Source organism: Guillardia theta (assembly GCF_000315625.1).
Source record: "Guillardia theta CCMP2712 unplaced genomic scaffold GUITHscaffold_400, whole genome shotgun sequence".
Taxonomy (NCBI): Eukaryota; class Cryptophyceae; order Pyrenomonadales; family Geminigeraceae; genus Guillardia; species Guillardia theta.
In genome coordinates this window covers 1-11,116 of record NW_005434284.1, presented here as the reverse complement: position 1 = coordinate 11,116, position 11,116 = coordinate 1, and the positions used below count along the sequence as shown (strand labels likewise).

General features: G+C 52.2%; 3 protein-coding genes across 3 annotated transcripts; all 3 read right to left on the bottom strand.

Annotated features, from left to right (window-relative positions):
• Positions 1–572: 572 nt before the first annotated feature.
• GUITHDRAFT_122672 (hypothetical protein) lies at positions 573–2,725 on the bottom strand (the record flags this gene model as incomplete). Its single annotated transcript, XM_005818046.1, has 10 exons — positions 573–658; positions 933–1,114; positions 1,270–1,312; positions 1,517–1,613; positions 1,659–1,763; positions 1,816–1,945; positions 1,990–2,187; positions 2,237–2,419; positions 2,467–2,618; positions 2,672–2,725. 10 exons carry the CDS (start codon positions 2,723–2,725, stop codon positions 573–575), a joined length of 1,230 nt encoding a protein of 409 aa, XP_005818103.1.
• Positions 2,726–3,652: 927 nt separating this feature from the next.
• On the bottom strand, positions 3,653–4,449 carry GUITHDRAFT_156672 (hypothetical protein). Its single transcript, XM_005818045.1, has one exon. It carries the CDS (start codon positions 4,009–4,011, stop codon positions 3,709–3,711), a length of 303 nt encoding a protein of 100 aa, XP_005818102.1. The 5' UTR covers positions 4,012–4,449; the 3' UTR covers positions 3,653–3,708.
• A 2,172-nt stretch (positions 4,450–6,621) lies between these two features.
• Positions 6,622–8,994, bottom strand: GUITHDRAFT_122671 (hypothetical protein; the record flags this gene model as incomplete). The annotated part of the gene is made up of 11 exons (XM_005818044.1): positions 6,622–6,734; positions 6,778–6,793; positions 6,836–6,895; positions 6,950–7,000; positions 7,118–7,165; positions 7,214–7,437; positions 7,485–7,524; positions 7,572–7,654; positions 7,773–7,962; positions 8,012–8,354; positions 8,399–8,994. The coding sequence occupies 11 exons, from the start codon at positions 8,992–8,994 to the stop codon at positions 6,622–6,624; spliced, it is 1,764 nt and encodes a 587-aa protein (XP_005818101.1).
• Positions 8,995–11,116: the final 2,122 nt, after the last annotated feature.

Genomic DNA, 11,116 nt, shown 5'->3' with positions numbered 1-11,116 from the left:
GAGGAGGAGGAGGAGGAGGAGGAGGAGGAGGAGGAGGAGGAGGAGGAGGAGCTGTACCATGCTCTCATTGATCCATTCGTTGCTGCGAGAAGGCTGCGGGAACAGATGACCAGATAGGAGCACACTGCCTTCGTTGGCAGCTGAGCTCATCGGGTTTATGTTCTCGTCCTGCAGCGGAGGAGCAGGAGGAGAAAGAGGAGCCGCCATGTTCCAGCCCAGGCTGTTCCACCCCGACGATGGCAGGTTGGCGTAGTTGTGCAGGTCAAAGTTTCTGTTGGCAGCCTCCAGGTTCGCCTCGAGCTCTTCGGGAGTGAAGAGGTCGATGATCCTCCCCCTCGCGGGGCTCTCCTGCTTCTCCTCCCCTCCTCGTCTCCTCCCCTCCTCCTTCTCGCCCTCGTTCGCTCCAACCAAGCTTGTCTGCGACTTGTGAGACCAGGGCGAGGCCTCCGTTTGCTTCAGAGGCGTAAGGGGAAGGAGCGGATGGGTCTGCGGTACCTCAACAAGCGACAGGGGAGGAGGAGGAGACGGTCCGAGGGAGACGTCTACCTCCAGCTCCTCCACCTGCATGACAGTCAGCGCTGTCGAAAATGTCGATAAATCGCCTGGAGCTCTGGGATCTCGCAGACAAGCACGTCGTTGAAGGAAATCTCTTCGTCATCTGCAAGCAGAGGAGGGAGAGGGAGAGGAGGGAGAGGGAGAGGGAGAGGGAGAGGGAGAGGGAGAGGGAGAGGGAGAGGGAGAGGAGGGAGAGGGAGAGGGAGAGGGAGAGGGAGAGGGAGAGGGAGAGGGAGAGGGCGAGGAGGGAGAGGAAGAGGGAGAGGGAGAGGGAGAGGGCGAGGAGGGAGAGGAAGAGGGAGAGGGAGAGGAGGGAGAGGGAGAGGGAGGGACGAAAAGCGTATCAGAGGCTTGCAGTATTCTTTCCCTTCCTTCACCGATCTGGAAGTCCGGGATCGCCTCCTCCACAGTCGCAGCGTCTTGCTCGCTATCTTGCTCGCTGGGCTGCTTGTTCTGCTCCTGTGGCTGAGCGTTGTCCGTGGTGGCAGCATCAGGGGGCTCGACAGGATGCAGAGGACAATGGACGGCATGATGTTCTCCTCGCTGCTCAACTCGGTTGCTGCCCGCGATTCAACGACAGCAGAGGACAAGGAGGAGGAGCAGGGGGAACAGAAGGAAAAGAGGGTGGGGGAGCAAGGGAAGGGGGCGGTGGGGATGGATGGGGACAAGGACAAGGAGGAAGAGGACAGAGCAACTAACTTGCATCCTCGATACCCGCAGTGTTCACAGACCTCGATCTGCATGACGCGGGGAGTGCCTGGGAAGCCATGAGGAAGGGGAGGAGGAGGAAGCATGTTTAGGAGGAGGGAACAAGGAGAGCAGGAGATGTCGAAGCACAAAAGCAATCAACATATCTCACTGCTGCAGCTTCGGGAGCGCTTGTTGACGATTGTGTATCGCGGGGAAGAGACGAGGAAAAGGTCGTCTCCTCTGGTGCGAGAGGCGAGGCGCCGACGATCACCGGGGAGCCAGCGGCCCTTGGAGAGGGAGGGCAGCGACTCGTACTTGCTTCCCTGCGCCTCCTCCTCCATGTCCTTCCTGTCCTTTTGCGATTTCTTCTGGAGAGCAAGTGAGCTTGCGACTACCAACAAGGCTCCGAGCACCAGCTCTCGGATCTCCTGCTTGGCTGATGCAAGTTGCGACTGCAGCGCCTGCACCTTGCTCTTCTCCTGCGTGAGATCGGACTGGATTTCCTCCGTCAACTGGAGCTGAGAGAGCAAAAGTGAGGATGAGGTAAAAGCTCGCGAGCATCTCCATCACCTGGTCTTGAAGCTTCACCACTTGTTCCGTCAACGCTCGATGCTCGTCCTCCAGCTTCTCAAGTTGCTCTCTCTGCAACATCTCGGATCGAAGTTTGAGTTCCACTTGCTCGAGAATCTCTTTTCGCAGACTGAAGCAGCTCAGCCCCTGAAAGCAAGCACGCGAGCTCTTCACCTTGACATCCGCTCGAGCGACTTCTCCTCGTTCTGAGCAGCTGTAAACTTGTCCTCCGCCTGTTGGAGCCTCTGCTCCAGGTCTTGCACCTTGAGCCGCAAGGCCAACGTTTCTTCCTGCTGAAGCCTGGCTTCTGTCTCCTTGTGACCCGAGTCGTTTCCTCCTCCCAAGCATCTCAGCCATCGCAGCACTCCCTTCCTGCTTGGCACAGGATTTCAGTGGGAAACAGCGGCGAGGTGGGCCAGACCTCGACGACGACATGTCGTGGTTCGTTGCAGGAACAGCCGCGGGGGCCAAGCGAGCTCTGTCACCCGCATGCGGATCGTGAGGGTGCAGGGGAAGATGCTGTCCGTCGTCGCGCTCGACCAGGTGGGGAGCAGCTGGATCGAGGGAATACTCTCCGTGGTTGATGCCCTGCAGGCTCTGCAGTCTGAACGAGGCATCAGCTGCTCCGCAAGTCGGAGGTAGAGCAGCGACCTTTCTTTCTTTGCCCACGGCTCCATGCAGGTCCTCTCGCTGCTCAGCTCATTGGCTGCGGCCGATCCCGAGAACTTGTCGTGAAGGCTCATCGCTCGAGATTCGCTCAAGGCGCCCGTCACGCTCTTGCTCGGCGAAGACGCCTGAGGGTCCTACACACCAAGTCAGCCTCCTCGAGCCGTCTGCCACTACACTCCTCTCGTACCGCTGCTTGACCGTACGGCTCTGTGATGCCAGGATTGAGCGGCTTCAATTCCATTCGGATAGGCTGAGAAGAAATACAGGCAATATCAGGTACGAGCATCCTCTATGCCCCAGCCCTCCTCTAGCACGCCTCTTGTTGTCTCACACCAAATTACGAATATTCTAGGAGAGCAGCCTCATCTTTTCATTCTCATGTCAGTTACCTCACGCTGGTTGAAAAGGTTTGTGTCCCTCAGAGGATGTCTCGGCCATGGCTGCGGAGCCATCATCCTCGATCGATCAGCAACAGTCCCTGTTTAAGTTCTGGGGTAGGAGCCGCGGCTTATTCCAGGCGTCTCCTTCTCAGTTGCCCTGTGCCGAGCTGTTATCTTGGCCGATTGTAGGCTTTTGATGTACTGTTGTCGTATCTGCATCTTCCCCTCCTCCTGCCTTGTCTCTGTCCCTCCTTCTCGTCCACCCACCTGCCCCTCCCACCATCGCCCTTCAAGAGCCGACACCACCAACGATGAGCAAGCCCCCCTCACTACTGTCAAGCCAGCACGGCGCCGGTCCGGGCCATGGCGGGGCGGCCCGACCGTCCGTCGGAGTCCGAGTCACTCGGCGATCGGCCGATCGCCGCCGGGCTCCGGCGTGACCCACAGCTGTGCCCGGCTGGCCAACTGACAAGCCCTGGCAAACGGCAGTGAGTTGAAAGCGAGGCTGGTTGAAGAGCACATGACAGAGCCCCGATAGGCTACAAGACTGTATGCTAGCAAGAATCTTTACTCCAACTACATGTGAATTCCAAGCCTGCCATCTGATCCGCCGGCCTTTGGACGATGGCACTACTGAGCCAGCCGAGTACGGTCGACTTGAGATGGCCAAGTCAAGTCGCCCTTTCGGCATCATCACAGTGACGTGACTGGACACTGAAGGGAAGTCGATGCAAGGCTACGGGTTGGAAAATTCCAACACAACTTGATATCACTTTCATTCAGACTAAAAAGATTCAGATATGCTAATATACCTAGAGTACAGTAAGAACACCTTGTGCAGCAATCATCTGAGTGCAACGCCTCTACAGAGTTGCGAAACAGATAGCTCGGGAGGGCAGGCCATGTTCCGTTTCCCGTTGGTTCCTCCACGCAATCGCAAATGTGCTTGACCATCGGAGTCGTCTTCGGAAGCTAGAAATCCAAGTGACACCAGCTTCTCACTCAAGCATTTCTGTTCAGAGGATGCAGCATGCAATCTTCTCCTTAATTGTACATTGACCGTTTCGAGTTCCCTTATTTGATTTTGAACCAATCTCAATTGCTGCACTTCACCCAATATTTCAGCACTGCTAACATCGATGTCCATTCGAGATAATTTATGAGTTGCGCTTGCATTGCAAATCAGAAATTGGAAGGAAAACATTAAAGGCACCCAGACAATAAAGCATGAGTTTACTAAACGCTGCATCGCAACGTTGTTGCGTGAGATGAAAGGTGTTGGCCTTCGTCAGGTAGGTGATTGACACTTTCAGATCGTGCGGTCAAAATATGTAACAAGTCAAGTCGAGCAGCGTATTAGAAGGAAGCACAGCTTGTATCCCACTAAGAGGAATCAAAGATGTAAAACAAGCCGAGGCACAAATCGAACAAGCACGGCGCAATCCTGAACGAGTGTGCGAAGGCGACGAGTTCTGGGCCAAGAGATCTTTGAAAGAGGATACTGAGAGAAGGTGGCAGAAAGAAGCGAAGAAGATCAAGGAGACAAGCGAAGAAGATCCAACAGCTTGCAGCAAGAAACCCGGATGAGAGCAGCAATAGAGTGAGGAGACGGGCAGTGGATTTGAGATTTAAAACGCAAGTTTTCAACCTCACTTTTAGTCCTCGTTTTAAAACTGCTGAATACCACTGCTACCAAAATAATACATATAGAAACAAAATAAGTTATTAAATTCCCTATCTTGGTACCTATAACAAACCTTGTGGTAGAGCTTACGTAGTACTAAATGAGTTTTATGGCGTACTGGATTGTTTTGTAGGGCTTTTAAAAATGAATTCATTCTACAAGAAGGCAGGAAACTCCTATTCGAAGGCGGGGTGGGGGTGACATAGAGGCAGGGAACCGCATCTGAGGGGTATCAAAATGTATTATATAAGAACGAATCGTTGGGGTTGAACTATTTTAAAACATAGTAAGAAATAAAATTGTCGATCCGCTGTGCTTGTTGAGTGGCAGAGCTTGCTACAGTGGCCTCCAGAGAGACACCACTCCATTCATAAAACATTTTAGAGCTATTTTTAGACTCCAAAGCTTCATGTCTGTTGCACTGCCCCTTCGCTGTTTAAAACGCATGGTTTTCAGCACCATCTTCTATTTACAGAGTCATTTATTTCAAACGTTGTTTTATCACAATGATCCAAATGCTGTGAGGGTGGCCGCCGGCCTCCATTCCCCGGAGATCTCGATCTTCTTTGATGCATTGCGATCTGGAGCCGGGAGATACATACTCTTGCAGAGGTGCTGGAGAGATGTAGACAAAAAAAACTTTCACTCATCAACTACGACCTTTCTGAACCCCTAAACCCCCTAACTAAACCTTAACAGGCGCAAGGTACCGACTGGTCACTCTAGCACCGGGCCCGGGCACGATGTAGCGCCTGTCCGGGGCAGAGTCACGCTTCACCGTGACCGCATCGGCAAAGGAGGATGGGGCATGGCGAACGACTATGATCTATCCTAGGCGAGAACGCATGTGGTCCAGCCTGTCTCAACTGCAAGCAGCTCAGCCTGGTTTCATGCCCTCCCATTATGACAGGCTGAAGTGTGGAGAGCTGTTTCTGTGATGGTAGCTCTTGCCATCACTCTCGGCAATTCAAAACAAAAGACACATAGCATCAATGATCCAAGCATACAAAACCTGTGATCGAGTAATCTAACGTGATCATGAGACTATGTTCTTCCAGGTGTACCGACAGCTATCAACTTCTTGTGTCTCTGCTACATGTTGTATGCACGAAAGGATAGCTGGTAGAAACGTCGACATTGACAAGGAGTCGAGGAGATGAGTCGGGTGGCGTTTGAGGTTCTTGAAGGCTAATCAGGCAAGGCTGTGACATCTCCGTCAGCATCATAGCAGTCGTGAACATGGAGCATCACCTAGAAGCCAAAACTCTTGAAAGAGACCGACACGACAGGAGTGAACGTTGCCGTTGTCCCACGTCACCACGCAAGTGCCTTCCTCGTTCACCTCGGTGATCTACTCGCTGGTGATGATCTCGTACGCAGAAGCCAAGCTTACCGTTCCATCTCCCTGGCTGCGCAGTTCCGGTTTGAGCGATACTCGGGTACCTCGTTTGGCAGGCAAGTCTCTCCCTACCTCCACCAGCTGGGAAGTTTGAATGAAATCTGCCCGGGCTGTCTTTGACTTACCTCTCCCTTCTCGCTTGCCACCACTCGTTCCCTCTCCACGAGCTCCATAAATTCTTCATAATTCACTTCAACCTGTTTGAGAACAGAGGAAGATGGAGACGGATGGTTCAGCAGCCTCAACATGAGTTGGTTGTATCATTTGCCTTCATCGCCTCCTGTATCACAGCTTCGATGTCGACATCGACTTCTTCGACATGCGTCAACAAGGAAAGTGCCTGTCACATCTCTTCAAGTGCTGTCTGTCAAGACTGTTTTCTTGACCTGCTCCAGATCTGATCGCATTAACTGCTTCGAGAAACTGCACAAGCGGAAGTTCAAAAAGAAACAGCACAACTTGCAAAGCCTTGCCTGCAAAGGAATGCGACGGTAAACTGAACGAGGAATGAGAAACCTTGGATGAGAAAGATATCCCATAGCCTACGAGGAGTTCACTCTAGAGAGTCGTTGCTGTCTCAAGCATTCCTGGATGCTTTTTGAAGGGGCAGGACCGAGGCGAAGGCGGTCATCCACCACTTGAGAAGATATAGCCTGGTGCTCTGCTCAACCATCTCAATCTGCAGCCTCATCCCTGTACCTTGCATCCACTCCTATCTGCCGCAACTTGCACGCCAGCTTGGAAGAGTGCTCCAGGAGAACAACATGAAAGGCGGCACAGTAACGATCTGAGAAGAACTCTCAGAAAGAGTAGACACCTAATCAGGCAACCGATTCTCTTCACGTCCTGCCATTGAGTCAGTTACGTCAATTCATCGAAGCAATTCACAATCAGGAAGAAGTCTTTGAAGTGAAACTTATCGAGCTCATTAACTAGAGCGATGTAGGCCTTAACAAGCACAAAGGGAGTCACCCTCTCCTGAGAGGAAACAACAAGCTTCACCGAGCATGCAGGCATGTATAGGAGGAGAAGAGCAGCCACATGTGACATTCCCTGAACCCCGTCACGATCACGATGTATAAGGCTGGCAAATTAGAAGAAGGAAGAGGGAGACAGAAAGCACGATTGAGACTAGGTGTAGGACCGAGCAGACGAGTCGAGCAGAAGTACCTGCACGTAACCGAGATCTGGTCGAGTAGCAGAGAAAGCAAACAAAACCTTGACGGTCAACGTCAGTGCGTTTAGACCACACCAATCGCAAGACACCTCGCGTAGGTCTTGGTGGAAGGGACCGTTCTTGGAGAAGAAATACATTCCAGGGAAGGTTCGCTCCAAGTCAAGAGTGATCTGCCGCAAGTGATCCTCAAGTTCTCCTTCCTCTTTGCCTCGGGACGCTCGATCCATGAACGCTCCCTTGCCCACGAGGTCACGGGCAACAACAATATGCTCATGGTAGTGTTCTTGGTTCAACATGGCTGCATTTCCCACGGCTTGCTCAACATGTTTAGCTTCTTGATAGAGTGACGTGGTACTTCACCTTGGGCCCATAGCCGCCCTCGGATCTCCTCAGGAAGCCCCTGAGATGCGATGAGAAGGAAAAAAGAGAACGCGAGCGGGGGAGCACCTTCCTCCAGATGTCCTGGAGAGCAAGACCTTCACTCGGACGTGATCCACACGCGAGATGCTCTCTCAGTACGTGCTCCATTGCTGCCAACATGAGGGGTGAGGAAACAGAATAGAGGTGAGGAAACTGGATAGAGGTGAGGAAACTGGATAGAGGTGAGGAAACTGGATAGCAAAAAGGCTCTGACCGGTCGCTCTACACCGCTGTGACTCAAGTCGATGTACAAGCGAGTGTTGCCACTGTCACTGATGAGCATGGCATCTTTGTTATCGCCATTCAATACCTCCGGTTTCGACACACAAGCTTCGCGGAGCTGTTTCCGGAGGTAGTCTGAGCCATACTTGTACACCATACCAACCCAAGAGTCATCATCTGCACAAGATCTGGCTTTCTGCAGTTTCGAGTGTCAGCGTTAAATCTGAGTGGTTGCAGAATGACACCATTTTCTCTTTTCTTCGCTTTCTGCATTCCATCATCATGGTAGATAGAAACCCACAGACAGCTTGAACATCCGAAGAGCCTCGGAACTGTACAGCCTTGGGATCTGAAGAGAGAGCTGAAGAAATTGCGCCTGGAATTCCAACCTTTTTTTGCCACTCGAGGGAAGGGAGGAGGAAGAGGAGGATGTACGACTGATTGGAGGGGTTGGAAGGAGATCGAGGATCAATCGCCTTGTCAGATACGTGCATGCATCTTCTCAACACAGCTTCGCATACCAAGCCGAACTTGCAACGAGGATGGAAGATGCGAGAGACATTTGAGAACCAGTCAGGAGGCTCGAGACTGAGAGACAGTGAGGATGGAGCGATCACTGCTCGCATGTTTACCTGGTAGTGACGAGCAGGAGGCAAGGACCCTCCTGGCTCGGACCCTCCCCCAGAATTTCTCCTTGTGATCCTTCGACGAGATGTCGCACAAACCCTCCTGGTCGCAGGTAGGCAGCAGGGCACGTTTGGGAGTGTAAGTTTGCTGCAACGAACAGAGCGAGGGGTTCGAAGATCAAGCTTCCATCATAGGAGAACGCATGCCAGAGGCCTCCATGCTGGGTGATGAACATCGCTCGAGCCTGGGCTGAGGGTTGTCCGACAAGAAACGGCTCCACGTGCTGTAAAACCTCTTTTCTGTCCGACGGCAGGGTGAAGACATCTATCCTGTCATGATAGCATCTGGCAATTTCGCGAAGAACCTTGTTGTCTTGCTCGTTCTCGTCGGCATAAAGCAGAAGGAGAGGACGATCTCTCTTCTCAAGCACCAACACCTCGGGCGATACACAAGGGAGTAAATCGTCCTCCCAAACGCCTAGGTCCTCCTCCTCCTCCTCTTCCAGCTGCTCGTTTGGGTGCTGGCCGTTCAAACCGCCCCAAGGCCACAAAGATTGGAACACGGTTTGCAGATCAGCATGCCATCCTTGACCTGGCAGCATCTTCTCCGCTCCTTCAAGCATCTCCACCGCTTGCCTTCACCTCCTTGCCATTTCACGTCCCTTGATCGATGAGGTGCATCGACAGGTCCGCCTCACCAGTCGTGACGTCCTTTCCAAACTTTAGTCAAAATACTAGCCTGAAACGGATTGAGCCTGGCATGCGGCGCGAATGAGTATTTAGAATCGGAAGCATACAACGCAATGTTGGCAACGTGGGGAAACAGCGATTTCCCCAATTTCTTAGGATAAGCTTGCATCCCTTCCAAGAAGTCAACCATTCGGCAAGACTCAATACATCAAGAATTTCGCCAAGTCACTGGCACCTGATGATGAATTCATCAAACAGAAGCTGAGCTTCATACACTCTCTGCCCACGTCCAGAGATTTGTCATTTTTCGTGCTTTCTTCACGTTCTGCGCATGAGAGTGAACAAAACAATCCAATTCGTTTACTGCTCAGCAGTTCAAGTTCCGGACCAGGTCTCGTCATATGATCAACTTGCTGATCTCTTACCAAGATCATTCCATTTCTACTTGTTTGTAGCAATGCAATGGCCATTATCGGCTGGCAAGCATCCGGGGGTTTGAATACCGCTGAAAACAAAAACGTTGTTGTTGTTTTATGCCTCAGGGAACCCCATTCAGACACTTGTTTCGCAAGGCCTGAGACCAAATTCAAGGAGATCCGCGCAGAACAAGACCAAGAGATATTCCTGAAAGCATGTGAAGACCGCAGACGACGCCGCACAGCGGCGGCACGATAGGGAGTAAAGAATCTCAAAACGCGATGGGCAAGAAAGGGTTTAGGGTTTAGGACCGGGCCCCTTCCCGAGGCACCGGGCCCCTTCCCGAGGCACCGGGCCCCTTCCCGAGGCATGCACATCCGCGGCGCGTAGGGGGAGCACAAGGGGACCGGAGGAAGCTGCGAGCAAGGGTTGGTACAGTTGAAACAGCTTTCGAAGTATGGTACTACAGTATGATGAGAGCGTTCGCAACCTGCTGTATCGGAGATCATGCCAATACACGCAGGGCGAGCGCTCTGGAGGCCACGTCGAGGAGCGGCCGCCGACCTCGTTGAGAGAGTGAAGAGCTTCATGAAGCGTTATCCAGTGGTAGTAGGACAGCTCATGCTTGCAGAGCTGAGGGGGGATGCACCCCCGACGCTATCGCTGAAGCCATCCGCTCGACATGTCGGCAGGCGAGACGCGACCTGTTTGAAGACTCTCTGAGCGAATGGAGCTCAGAGTCGAGAGCAACAGATGGAGGAGGCCAAGAAGCAGAATGTCGAGACATACATCGGCACCGAAGGCACCGAGGGGACCTCCTTCATCTCCATGACTCTCCTAGGCATTTCCTCATCTCCATGACTCTCCTAGGTTTAGGGTTTAGGGTTTAGGGTTTAGGGTTTAGGGTTTATTCAACTTTTCTTAGGGTTTAGGCCAAGAAACAACACAACCATTGGCATACGAGTTTTTACAACATCTAGCAGAGATTACAGCATGCGACATCAGTACATTTCGTAACTGGCCTACCCTACACACACATCCCCAGGCTCTGGACAAGAAGAGAGCAAGGGAACTGCACAGAGTGGTGGTTTGGATGGACAAACAAAAGAGATTTCGTGAACAAATCCTGGATACAATACATGTCATTCTGATAGGATGGAAGAATAACATTGATGAGATACCAGAAGGTTTTGAAATTATCAGCCGGGTCCCGAAAGGCGCTCAAATAGCTTATGCAGCAAACTTCTGGCAAACAGGGAATAGGTGTTTGATGAAGACTGCAGAGGAGTTATGGATACTAGTTAGGCACACACTCCCAACATACTTACGAGTCCAGCTTCAGGACAACATCCTCCCAACGTATGAGGAGCTGTGTAACAGACGAAGGGATCAGATCCAGCCGTGCAGCGATCATCAAGGCGGAAGGCATTTCACAGCAGCTATTGAAGGAGACATCATGCAGGGCAGAAAAAACAGATCCATGCGAGTAGGATATGTTCTCCAACAAAAAGAGATGACGTCAGGAGGAGGGATGAAAATCAATGGGAAGTGCAGCATCATCCGAGCGAACACAATCGCAATCGGTTTACTTCTGCAACATGTCCTGAGGAAGGAATA